The 13,142-nt window shown below is 38.8% G+C and overlaps 1 protein-coding gene across 1 annotated transcript in view; it reads right to left on the bottom strand.

The window, feature by feature from the left end:
* The window catches only part of LOC124277587 (dynein heavy chain domain-containing protein 1-like), a 208,656-nt gene that overhangs the window by 191,010 nt on the left and 4,504 nt on the right, over positions 1–13,142 (bottom strand). Inside the window, 7 exon segments of the mRNA XM_046713305.1 lie at positions 217–304; positions 3,301–3,456; positions 4,808–4,909; positions 5,696–5,783; positions 6,989–7,093; positions 7,380–7,417; positions 7,419–7,600. Coding sequence (XP_046569261.1) covers positions 217–304; positions 3,301–3,456; positions 4,808–4,909; positions 5,696–5,783; positions 6,989–7,093; positions 7,380–7,417; positions 7,419–7,544 — 703 coding nt within the window. The 5' untranslated portion in view covers positions 7,545–7,600.

Here is a 13,142-nt window from a genome sequence, read left to right as displayed (position 1 = left end):
ACATGTCTACAATGTGTTCAGCAATATCCCATGGAAATCAGATTTGGTGATGCAAAGGAAGAACTTGGAACCCATGTACCTGATTTCATCAGGGTCTTCAACCTGAGGGCAATGTTTTATTTCAGAATGAATTAAATTTGATGACATATTCAATCATCATCTCAGTAATAATTCATTATATTGCTGAACAATACAGAGTCGTTCCCCTTGACTTACGTGCTGCCATCTCCAAGGCAACGTCTCCCAGCGAGTGTCCAAGGTCTCCTATGGTCAGCTTCTGTGAGGGCAGCATCTCTTCCTCATTCTGAAGATATTCCACATATAACCTATGATATAACAGTGCAACTACATGAAATCCACATCCTACATGTTATAACACTGCATGTACAATAATTCTCATCGTACATGTTATAACACCACAAGTACATGGAATCACATGCCACATGTTATAACACCACAGGTACATGGAATCCACATGCCACATGTTATAATACTGCAACTACATGGAATCCACATCCTACATGTTATAACACCACAAGTACATGGAATCAACATCCTACATGTTATAACACTGCAAGTACATGGAATCCACATGCCACATGTAAAATAGTGCAACTACATGGAATCCACATGCCACATTATAACACTGCTACTACATGGAATCCACATGCCACATTATAACACTGAAACTACGTGGAATCCACATGCTACATGTAAAATAGTGCATTTACATGGAATCCACATGCCCCATTATAACACTGCTACTTACTACGTGGAATCCACGTGCTACATGTAAAATAGTGCAACGACATGGAATCCACACGCCACACATAAAATAGTGCAACTACATGGAATCCACATGCCACATATAAAATAGTGCAACTACATGGAATCCACATGCCACATTATAACACTGCAACTACGTAGAATCCACATGCTACATGTTATAACACTGCAACTACATGGAATCCACATGCTACATGTTATAACACTGCAACTACATGGAATCCACATGCTACATATAAAATAGTGCAACTACATGGAATCCACATGCTACATGTTATAACACTGCAACTACATGGAATCCACATGCTACATATAAAATAGTGCAACTACATGGAATCCACATGCCACATTATAACACTGCAACTACGTAGAATCCACATGCTACATGTAAAATAGTGCAACTACATGGAATCCACATGTTACATGTTATAACATTGCAACTACGTGGAATCCACATGCCACATATTAAATAGTGCAACTACATGGAATCCACATGCTACATGTTATAACACTGCAACTACATGGAATCCACATGCCACATATAAAATAGTGCAACTAAATGGAATCCACATGCCACATTATAACACTGCAACTACATGGAATCCACATGCTACATTATAACACTGCAACTACATGGAATCCACATGCTACTTGTAAAATAGTTCAACTACATGGAATCCACATGCTACATGTTATAACACTGCAACTACATGGAATCCACATGCCACATATAAAATAGTGCAACTACATGGAATCCACATGCCACATTATAACACTGCAACTACGCAGAATCCACATGCTACATGTAAAATAGTGCAACTACATGGAATCCACATGCCACATTATAAAACTGCAACTACATGGAATCCACATGCTACATGTAAAATAGTGCAACTACATGGAATCCACATGCTACATGTTATAACACTGTAACTACATGGAATCCACATGCCACATATTAAATAGTGCAACTACATGGAATCCACATGCCACATTATAACACTGCAACTACATGGAATCCACATGCCACATATAACACTGCAACTACGTAGAATCCATATGCCACATATTAAATAGTGCAACTACGTGGAATCCACATGCCACATATAACACTGCAACTACGTGGAATCCACATACCACATATAACACTGCAACTACGTGGAATCCACATGCTACATATAAAATAGTGCAACTACGTGGAATCCACATGCCACATATAACACTGCAACTACGTGGAATCCATATGTCACATATTAAATAGTGCAACTACATGGAATCGACATGTTACATGTTATAACACTGCAACTACATGGAATCCACATGCCACATTATAACACTGCAACTACATGGAATCCACATGCGACATGTAAAATAGTGCAACTACATGGAATCCACATGCCACATTATAAAACTGCAACTACATGGAATCCACATGATAATGTTAAAACACTGCAACTACATGGAATCCACATGATAATGTTATAACACTGCAACTACATGGAATTCACACGCTATATACAGTACAGTACACATAATCCACATGCAGCATGTAATGGACCCGATGAGCAATGTGTTATATCAGGGCAACTACAGTACACATAATCCACATGCAGCATGTAATGGACCCGATGAGCAATGTGTTATATCAGGGCAACTACAGTTCACATAATCCACATGCAGCATGTAATGGACCCGATGAGCAATGTGTTATATCAGGGCAACTACAGTTCACATAATCCACATGCAGCATGCTAACAAATGTTATAAAGGAGCAAATACAAGGAATCCGCATACAATGTGTTATAACATTGCAGCTAAAATGAGTAAACATGTTATAACACTGGAGTTACAATGAATCAACATGCAAGTAGTTATAACACTGGAGTTACAATGAATCAACATGCAAGTAGTTATAAAACTGAAGTTACAATGAATCAACATGCAAGTAGTTATAACACTGCAATTACAAGGAATCTGCTTACAACATATGTTATTACATCTCAAATGGAATCAAAGCATTTTCTGAAACTTTTCTTGACACCAATACTATCAGTGACGTCAAACAATAGTCAGCATTCAGTTTGCTAAATAAATATGGGCAACTGAAGATCAGTAGTAACCTTGATTTCCGTAGGCTTCATTTATTAGAATCATAACTGGGAATACAAATTTAAAGCATATGTAGAAGCAATGTTAAGTTGACTGATTGTTTAATATTCCTTTGTACTGGTGACATTCATGTTCCAGACACTGCTGCAGTGACTGCATCCCTACTTTCTGTTACATTCATGAAGGTTTTGTCATATTAGCCTCTCCATCCTTGAAACACACTACTGTTCTACAGAACCAGTGTACCAATACCTTACCCTCACACAATTAACATTGGATATAAAATATTGGAAAAAGTACTGGTATCTTCTTTCACAAGTCTTGGTTTTGGTTCTAGTCACGAATCCGCAAATCACGAAAACAAAAGTTACTGACCACACAAAGAACAGTCTATGAATCACTCACAAGCACACGTGTTGAGTATGGGTTGGTGCCGTCTGGCAGTCTCAGTTTGACAACGCTGCTTGATGACTTCCTGGGTGAGTGAGGGACAGATTTGACACCGGGACTACAATACAACTTGGCAGGGAAGGCACCACGACGACGCAGTAGCTCAATTTCCTGTCATACAACATACAGTGGTTAACAAAGTTGCAATTTTTGCTCCATCCAATGTAATTACTGAAATTAAATAATAAATCCAACACAAAGATTGAATTCAGTTCACCTGCATGATATACCCATTGATCCCAGACACAGGCACACAGTACTTTACTATTCATCTGCATGATATAACCATTGATCCCAGACACAGGCACACAGTACTTTACTATTCATCTGCATGATATAACCATTGATCCCAGACACAGTACTTTACTATTCATCTGCATGATATAACCATTGATCCCAGACATAGGCACACAGTACTTTACTATTCATCTGCATGATATAACCATTGATCCCAGACACAGGCACACAGTACTTTACTATTCATCTGCATGATATAACCATTGATCCCAGACACAGGCACACAGTACTTTACTATTCATCTGCATGATATAACCATTGATCCCAGACACAGTACTTTACTATTCATCTGCATGATATAACCATTGATCCCAGACACAGGCACACAGTACTTTACTATTCATCTGCATGATATAACCATTGATCCCAGACACAGGCACACAGTACTTTATTTTTCATCTGCATGATATAACCATTGATCCCAGACACAGGCACACAGTACTTTACTATTCATCTGCATGATATAACCATTGATCCCAGGCACAGGCACACAGTACTTTACTATTCATCTGCATGATATAACCATTGATCCCAGACACAGGCACGCAGTACTTTACTATTCTGAATGTTATGAGCACTTTCTGCTATTTGTTGTTCTCAAAACATAGTTTTGATACCTTGTATTAATATTCAGAAACAAATAGAATAAGTGACCTGAAAAAATAATAATATTTCAACAAAATTCTGACACACTTTAAATGGGTCTTGTAACAGAGGACCTACCTCATGGCTGACAGATAATGCAACAGAGGACCTACCTCGAGGCTGACAGATAATGCAACACAGGACCTACCTCAAGGCTGACAGATAATGCAACAGAGGACCTACCTCAAGGCTGTCAGATATTGCAACAGAGGACCTACTTCATGGCTGTCAGATAATGTAACAGAGGACCTACCTCAAGGCTGACAGATGCAACAGAGGACCTACCTCATGGCTGACTTTAGACAGATAATGTAACAGAGGACCTACCTCAAGGCTGAAAGATAATGGAACAGAGGACCTACCTCGTGGCTGACTTTAGACAGATAATGCAACAGAGGACCTACCTCAAGGCTGACAGATAATGCAACAGGGGACCTACCTTAGAAACATCCTTTGATAGATCATGCCATAAAAGACCTATCTTATAGGGGAGAGTCAGAGTATGTAGCAGAGCACCTACCTCAGGGAAGACCTTGGACAGAGCATCAACTAACTGAAGATCAAAGAACCTCTCCTTGTGGGACTCAACATGGCTGACGATGCGCTCCAGGTAGTGGTGGAACTGTGTATATAGAAATATTGTTGAAGACAGAACAAGTAAGATGATCAATGTTTAAAGTAAGTCGTAGAAAGAAGTTAGAAGATAGAAGAATTATTTAAAATCGGCTGAAAGAAAAATTGAATGAACAGTTAAATTGCAGAAATGTTCCTGCACTTCCCCAGTGGTGATGATGTTTCTCATATGACAGTCAGTGATTGTTCTATGTGTGTAGGTTATTGACAGTAAAAGCAAGACGTCTGACTGTGTCTCCCAGTAGCGGAGATATGCCCTATACGCCAGTCAGTGATTGTTCTATGTGTGTAGGATAGTGACAGTAAAAGCAAGACCTCTGACTGTGTCTCCCAGTAGCAGAGATGTGCCCTATACGACAGTCAGTGATTGTTCTATGTGTGTAGGATAGTGACAGTAAAAGCAAGACCTCTGACTGTGTCTCCCTGTAGCAGAGATGTGCCCTATACGACAGTCAGTGATTGTTCTATGTGTGTAGGATAGTGACAGTAAATCCAAGACCTCTGACTGTGCCTCCCAGTAGCGGAGATGTTCCCTGTATGACAGTCAGTGATTGTTCTATGTGTGTAGAATAGTGACAGTAAAACCAAGACCTCTGACTGTGCCTCCCAGTAGCGGAGATGTGCCCTATACGACAGTCAGTGATGGTTCTATGTGCGTAGGATACTGACAGTAAAAGCAAGACCTCTGACTGTGTCTCCCAGTAGCGGAGATGTGCCCTATACGACAGTCAGTGATGGTTCTATGTGTGTAGAATAGTGACAGTAAAAGCAAGACCTCTGACTGTGTCTCCCAGTAGCGGAGATGTTCCCTGTATGACGGCAACAGTTCCAGCACCTCCTGCAGGAAGATCCAGGACATCCGACTGAAACAAACAAGGACATTATACATATGTCAAGAAGAAATACCAAGATGTGCTACCAATATACCAAATGTGATACCCCTGGCAAAGTGTGTCATGAATCCCTGATGTGTCAATGTACAATGAATATAAACGTTACAATCCAATAAGTGATACTGACATATCGAGCTCTTAAACTAAATTCACATAATATTTACCGAACTTAGTTATAACCAAACTGGGGTTAACACCATCTTACTCCTCATCACAAAACAAAAAGCTAATCTGACTGCATGATACTATTACAAGCCTAAATTAACCAGTGATGTAAATTGAAACACAAATCAACTGAGAGCAAAGTATGTATAGGTGTGTGTGTATGTGTGTCACTGTTTGTGCATGTGTGCGTGTGTGTAGTTCAAATAAATAGTAAATAGCTGATTTTTTACTCAGTTGTGCAATTAGATTTATATTCAATTTTCTAATACTAAACTATGTCTTATCTGTGTGCCTCAACAAAGAACTGAACAGTCTTTAGTTTACAGTTGGGAGTATTAAGATTTTGTTTATCAAATTTTCTCACAGTAATAATGTTAAAATTTAATTAAACAAAATTGGAAGCATGTGATAAATAGAATATTTCATGTGTCTAGTGAAGTATGTTGCATCACTTATCTCATGATGTAAAGAATGTCAATATTTTCACGTCACTGGATGACATCCTAACTCACTCATGAATGAGTGTGTGTTCAGTTTTACACTGCTTTGAGTAATATTCCAGCAATATCACGGCAGGGAACACCAGAAATGGGCTTCATGCATTGTACCCATGTGGGGAATCGAACCCGGGTCTTCGGTGAGATGAGCGAACGCTTTAACCACTAGGGTACCCCATTGCCCCACAAGACACATGAAATGTCCTCTATAACTATACCTGGACACAATAACAACATCAACACTCAGTTATATCAAGCTACACCTGGTGTCCTATGTCAGCAGTCACCTATCCTGCTGGACACCTTGTGACTATGCCAGGACACCAGTAACTACAGGGATATTCATACAACACCTGGTGTCCTATGACAACATGCTATGAAATATGAAAACGGTCATCTGTGCTGTCCAATACTGTGTGACTATACCAGGACACCAGTAACTAAAGGGACATTCATCTGTCGTTCAACACCGGGTGTCCTATGTCAGGACACCATCAACTAAGGAACACCCACCTGTCCTGCTGGAGGGAGCATATGATGACTTGGATAAGTTCATGTTTTAAACATGCAACATCCTCTTCATCAACATCGTGATCCTCCTCTTTACTGTCATCAATTCTGAAATGGTATGATTAAGTCAGCATGGTAAAAAACAATTTACGATAATCACTTACATACACTTTCGCCATATGCTTGAACATCTTATGCTTGAACATTGATGTGTTGAAATGGAAGTTATTCACAAAGCATCTAACCATGAATTGATTACAAATACTAGGATACAGTAATCAACAAAAACAAATTTCATATTTAAAATCAACAAAACGAAAGAATGACAAAACTTCAAACTTCCACATCATATTTTGTCTGACATACAAGATTCCAGTGAAACACTTTGTGTTACCTTTTCCTGATATCAGCCGCCCATCCTAACGCTCTCTCCCCTGGGAGATGGTGCTTGTCCTGGTTGTACATCTGACACAAGGCTGCTCCGACCCTTGTTCAGTACTGGCAACTTGGCGGTCATGGAGGAGGATAGAGGATCGGCACACAACTCTACTTTTGCCATTTCTATATTGCTACTATTCACAGTTACCTATTGTGCCAACATTGTTCCCTTATTACCTGCAAGAAAATAATATGTTTCAGTGTCAGGTTAGCAACATGTTGTTAGGAAATCATTACTTCTTCTAAGTTATGAGGGTTTAGAAACACACATGCACAAAATATGCTTTAAATGGCATGACTTATTCTAATAGTTTATTTTTTAAGAACAAAAGTTGGGCATCTTTAAAGAATAACATGTCAATGTCATTTTAAACACTTGTTTGGAAAACATTATGGATTCTAAATAAAACGTTTGAAATATTTCTGGAGGCATAAACATGCTATAAATTACATTTCTTATCAAACCTGTTCTTAGCACCACTGACTCTTTCTTTTTTTTTAAAATGTGTCAATTTCAAGTTGGACACTGTTGTTAGGAAAACATTACATATTCTACATATGAACAGTTGAAACAATTCAAGCTGAATAAACATGCCTTAAATCACACAGTTCTGAATTGTGTTCATTAGCACAGTTTGTATCAAGTTTGATGCAGAAAAAAAAATCGATTGAATACACTAAAAAAATATAGGCCAATTCATAAACATGAAAAACATTTCAAATTAATATACTTTTACAAAAATGCACACATAAGATGATTTCCTGTCCTGAGAGGTATATCAACTCGTGAGTTTGTGAGTGAGTATGGTTTTATGCCGCTTTTAGCAATATTTCAGACCATCAGAAATGGGGTTCACACATTGTACTCATGTGGGGAATCAAACCTGGTTCTCCGACGTGACAAGCCAACGCTTTAACCACTAGGCTACCCCAACGCCCCACATCAACTCATGAAAGACAAGTCTACAATATATGTTTTACCATAAACCTCATTATACTGCATGTCTTTTATACATATGTGTTGGTCCTAAAACTGAAGTAATTTTGCATCTTTGTTTATTTTTCACATTCATAAAAATATTGCAAACAACAGAAAACAAACTCGAGTTCTTCTCCCTCGATGTCTATAATTTGGTACATGCCATACATATTTGGACAATGGAGTTATGCATAATAAATTCTTGATACAAAACAGTGGTAGGTTTGTTGCAAATGTAATGCCAACAGTTCAGCAATTCCAGTCAGGAACGTTAGAAATTGTTGTATATGTCAGTGGAGTACACTGATGATAATAGGACTCATCTCAATTATTTTAAATTTGACATTCATGCGTTTGTTCGTGTGTGTGTTTTATAATGAATTGAATCATGCCCCTTGACCAGGGGTCACACTAAAACGGATTGCAGTATGTTTAGATAATAAATGCGTCTACTCTGCCGACAGTGATTGGAAAGTTCGTCATTTGTTGATAAACGGATTGCAGTATGTTTAGATAATAAATGCGTCTACTCTGCCGACAGTGATTGGAAAGTTCGTCATTTGTTGATAAACGGATTGCAGTATGTTAAGATAATAAATGCGTCTACTCTGCCAACAGAGATTGGAAAGCTTGTCATAAGTTGATAAACGGATTGCAGTATGTTTAGATAATAAATGCGTCTACTCTGCCGACAGTGATTGGAAAGTTTGTCATTAGTTGATAAACGGATTGCAGTATGTTTAGATAATAAATGCGTCTACTGGATTGCAGTATGTTTAGATAATAAATGTGTCTACTCTGCCGACAGAGATTGGAAAGCTTGTCATTTGTTGATAAACGGATTGCAGTATGTTTAGATAATAAATGCGTCTACTCTGCCGACAGTGATTGGAAAGCTTGTCATAAGTTGATAAACGGATTGCAGTATGTTTAGATAATAAATGCGTCTACTCTGCCGACAGTGATTGGAAAGTTTGTCATTAGTTGATAAACGGATTGCAGTATGTTTAGATAATAAATGCATCTACTCTACTCTGCTAATCACAGTGATTGGAAAGTTTGTCATTTGTTGATAAACGGATTGCAGTATGTTTAGATAATAAATGCATCTACTCTGCCGACAGTGATTGGAAAGTTTGTCATTTGTTGATAAACGGATTGCAGTATGTTTAGATAATAAATGCATCTACTCTGCCGACAGTGATTGGAAAGTTTGTCATTTGTTGATAAACAGATTGCAGTATGTTTAGATAATAAATGAAAGTTTGTCATTTGTTGATCTACTCTGATAATAAATGCGTCTACAGTGATTGGAAAGTTTGTCATTAGTTGATAAACGGATTGCAGTATGTTTAGATAATAAATGCATCTACTCTGCCGACAGTGATTGGAAAGTTTGTCATTTGTTGATAAACGGATTGCAGTATGTTTAGATTAATAAATGGGTCTACTCTGCCGACAGTGATTGGAAAGTTTGTCATTTGTTGATAAACAGATTGCAGTATGTTTAGATAATAAATGGGTCTACTCTGCCGACAGTGATTGGAAAGTTTGTCATTTGTTGATAAACGGATTGCAGTATGTTTAGATAATAAATGCGTCTACTCTGCCGACAGTGATTGGAAAGTTTGTCATTTGTTGATAAACAGATTGCAGTATGTTTAGATAATAAATGGGTCTACTCTGCCGACAGTGATTGGAAAGTTTGTCATTAGTTGATAAACGGATTGCAGTATGTTTAGATAATAAATGCGTTGCAGCTAATTAGTTGATAAACGGATTGCAGTATGTTTAGATAATAAATGCCTCTACTCTGCCGACAGTGATTGGAAAGTTTGTCATTTGTTGATAAACGGATTGCAGTATGTTTAGATAATAAATGCGTCTACTCTGCCGACAGTGATTGGAAAGTTTGTCATTAGTTGATAAACGGATTGCAGTATGTTTAGATAATAAATGTCTACTCTGCCGACAGTGATTGGAAAGTTTGTCATTTGTTGATAAACGGATTGCAGTATGTTTAGATAATAAATGCATCTACTCTGCCGACAGTGATTCTGCATTAGTTGATAAACGGATTGCAGTATGTTTAGATAATAAATGCATCTAAATGCAGTATGTTTAGATCTTGGAAGTGATTGGAAAGTTTGTCATTTGTTGATAAACGGATTGCAGTATGTTTAGATAATAAATGCGTCTACTCTGCCGACAGTGATTGGAAAGTTTGTCATTAGTTGATAAACGGATTGCAGTATGTTTAGATAATAAATGTTTAGATTAATTTGTCATTAGTTGATAAACGGATTGCAGTATGTTTAGATAATAAATGCGTCTACTCTGCCGACAGTGATTGGAAAGTTTGTCATTTGTTGATAAACGGATTGCAGTATGTTTAGATAATAAATGCGTCTACTCTGCCGACAGTGATTGGAAAGTTTGTCATTTGTTGATAAACGGATTGCAGTATGTTTTAATAAAGATAATGGAAAGTTTGTCATTTGTTGATAAACGGATTGCTACTGGATTGCAGTATGTTTAGATAATAAATCATCTACTCTGCCATTGACAGATTGGAAAGCTTGTCTACTGGATTGCAGTATGTTTAGATAATAAATGCGTCTACTCTGCCGACAGTGATTGGAAAGTTTGTCATTTGTTGATAAACGGATTGCAGTATGTTTAGATAATAAATGCGTCTACTCTGCCAACAGAGATTGGAAAGTTTGTCATTTGTTGATAAACGGATTGCAGTATGTTTAGATAATAAATGCGTCTACTCTGCCGACAGTGATTGGAAAGCTTGTCATTAGTTGATAAACGGATTGCAGTATGTTTAGATAATAAATGCGTCTACTCTGCGGACAGTGATTGGAAAGTTTGTCATTTGTTGATAAACGGATTGCAGTATGTTTAGATAATAAATGCGTCTACTCTGCCGACAGAGATTGGAAAGTTTGTCATTAATCTAGTTTGTCATGTTGATAATCGGATTGCATTATGTTTAGATAATAAATGCATCTACTCTGCCGACAGTGATTGGAAAGTTTGTCATTAGTTGATAATCGGATTGCAGTATGTTTAGATAATAAATGCATCTACTCTGCCGACAGTGATTGGAAAGGCCATGCGGGTAAGTACAGATGACACTTCAGTTAACAGCAATCAGAGTGAGAGTGGAGGTATTCATCATGTTTGTTTAATAATTGGCAGTCACAGTAATTGAGTAGATTGTTAATTGGCCTTTAATTGAGTAGTGTATTAATTGGCCTGTAATTGTGTAATTGTTATATATTCTGCAGGTGTATGAAAATGTGAAATCATGTGTGTTGGTCAACAATGGCTGTAGTCCCTTCTTTGATTGCCTCTTTGGTGTACGACAAGTGATCTATGGTAGCAAATTAGGCATACCTATAAGTGAAAGACTGTCCATTTTGTATCATCCCAATTGTGGAAACAGAATACCATGTCTGTCTAGTGTGTCCATTTTATAATGACCTTAGAAGAAATTTCCTGCCAAGTTATTACTACAAATTTCCTTCAGAGTGTAAATGTAAACTTTTATTTACCACCAAAAATACTTCAATGAGTAGTAGTACAGTGGGGGCTCTGCCGAAGATGGTCTATCGAGAAGCATCCTTTGATGTGCCGCCAGCCTAGGCCCTAGTTGCTAAGCCAAACAAAATGGCAACCGAGCTTAGCAACGGGGTTTGGACTGGGTTTATACCGACCTACCCATTTAAATGTAGTCGTAATATTCAGTGATGGCTTTATGGAGTGGGTCTGCCATGAACTCGTCGAAGTGGATTAAGGAGTACGGGACATCACATTCTTGGGTCTCGAAGCTATAACCGATTAACGTATCCATGAGGCGTTGTAACTATTTGGTGCCCATGAGACCTAAACTATCGTACAGGCTAGTGAATTTCCCACGACTTATGACTCGACTCAGGGCAGCGTAAATATCGAGGCCATGGACGTCCACCCCGTCGCGTCTGAACAACCGTTTCTCGATCAATCTCCACATGCTGATAATGAGAGACATAAGACGAATCTTTAATAAGAAGGGGGGCAATACCATGTCATGAGGGACAATCATCAATTCCTCTCGGAAGAATCCCCTACCCGGTCCATCTTGCAAGTAATACAGATTCGGTTCGTCTTCTTTGATGTCCACTCGGTTGACGCAGTACGTTTTCATGGACCATAAGGGGTCTGTGGCACGCTGTTGTCCCCTCCTTCAAGTTCACCCGGCTGGTACAGATACCTCACGACAGCCCGGTCCGGTAGTTCTTTCTCTTTGCCATGACGCGATGGCGCAGCCGATTCGGTCATCACGGATTTCATTCGAATGGCTTCGACGGGTCTTTTATCGAGGAGTCGAGTGACTTCGTTGTTGATCGCCGACACCACTTGCGGTAAGCGTACGACCCATTCCGTCGATCGTTTTTCTGGGTTGGCCATCTCTTGGGCATACTGATGTACATACTTGGGCATACTGATAGCTTGGCTAAAGTCCTGTTGAATCTCGACGATGGCTTGGCTTCGGTGAGCTCCGACCACGCCTCGTCTCACCTGGACTTTATGCTTTGATAACAGCTGCGACACGGCTCCCATGAACTTGCGTCCAGGATCGACTTGTAATTCGGTCGGCCAGGTCAAGCGACTGCGTTTGTAGATACGTTCTAAGGCCTCAGGGACTTGACTCGAATCTTTGGTCGTTAACGGCTCCGCTTCCTTATA

This window comes from Haliotis rubra, unplaced genomic scaffold (genome assembly GCF_003918875.1).
Source record: "Haliotis rubra isolate DU_JTF1 unplaced genomic scaffold, ASM391887v1 Scf224, whole genome shotgun sequence".
Lineage (NCBI taxonomy): Eukaryota > Metazoa > Mollusca > Gastropoda > Lepetellida > Haliotidae > Haliotis > Haliotis rubra.
This window is presented reverse-complemented; position numbering and strand designations above follow the sequence as displayed.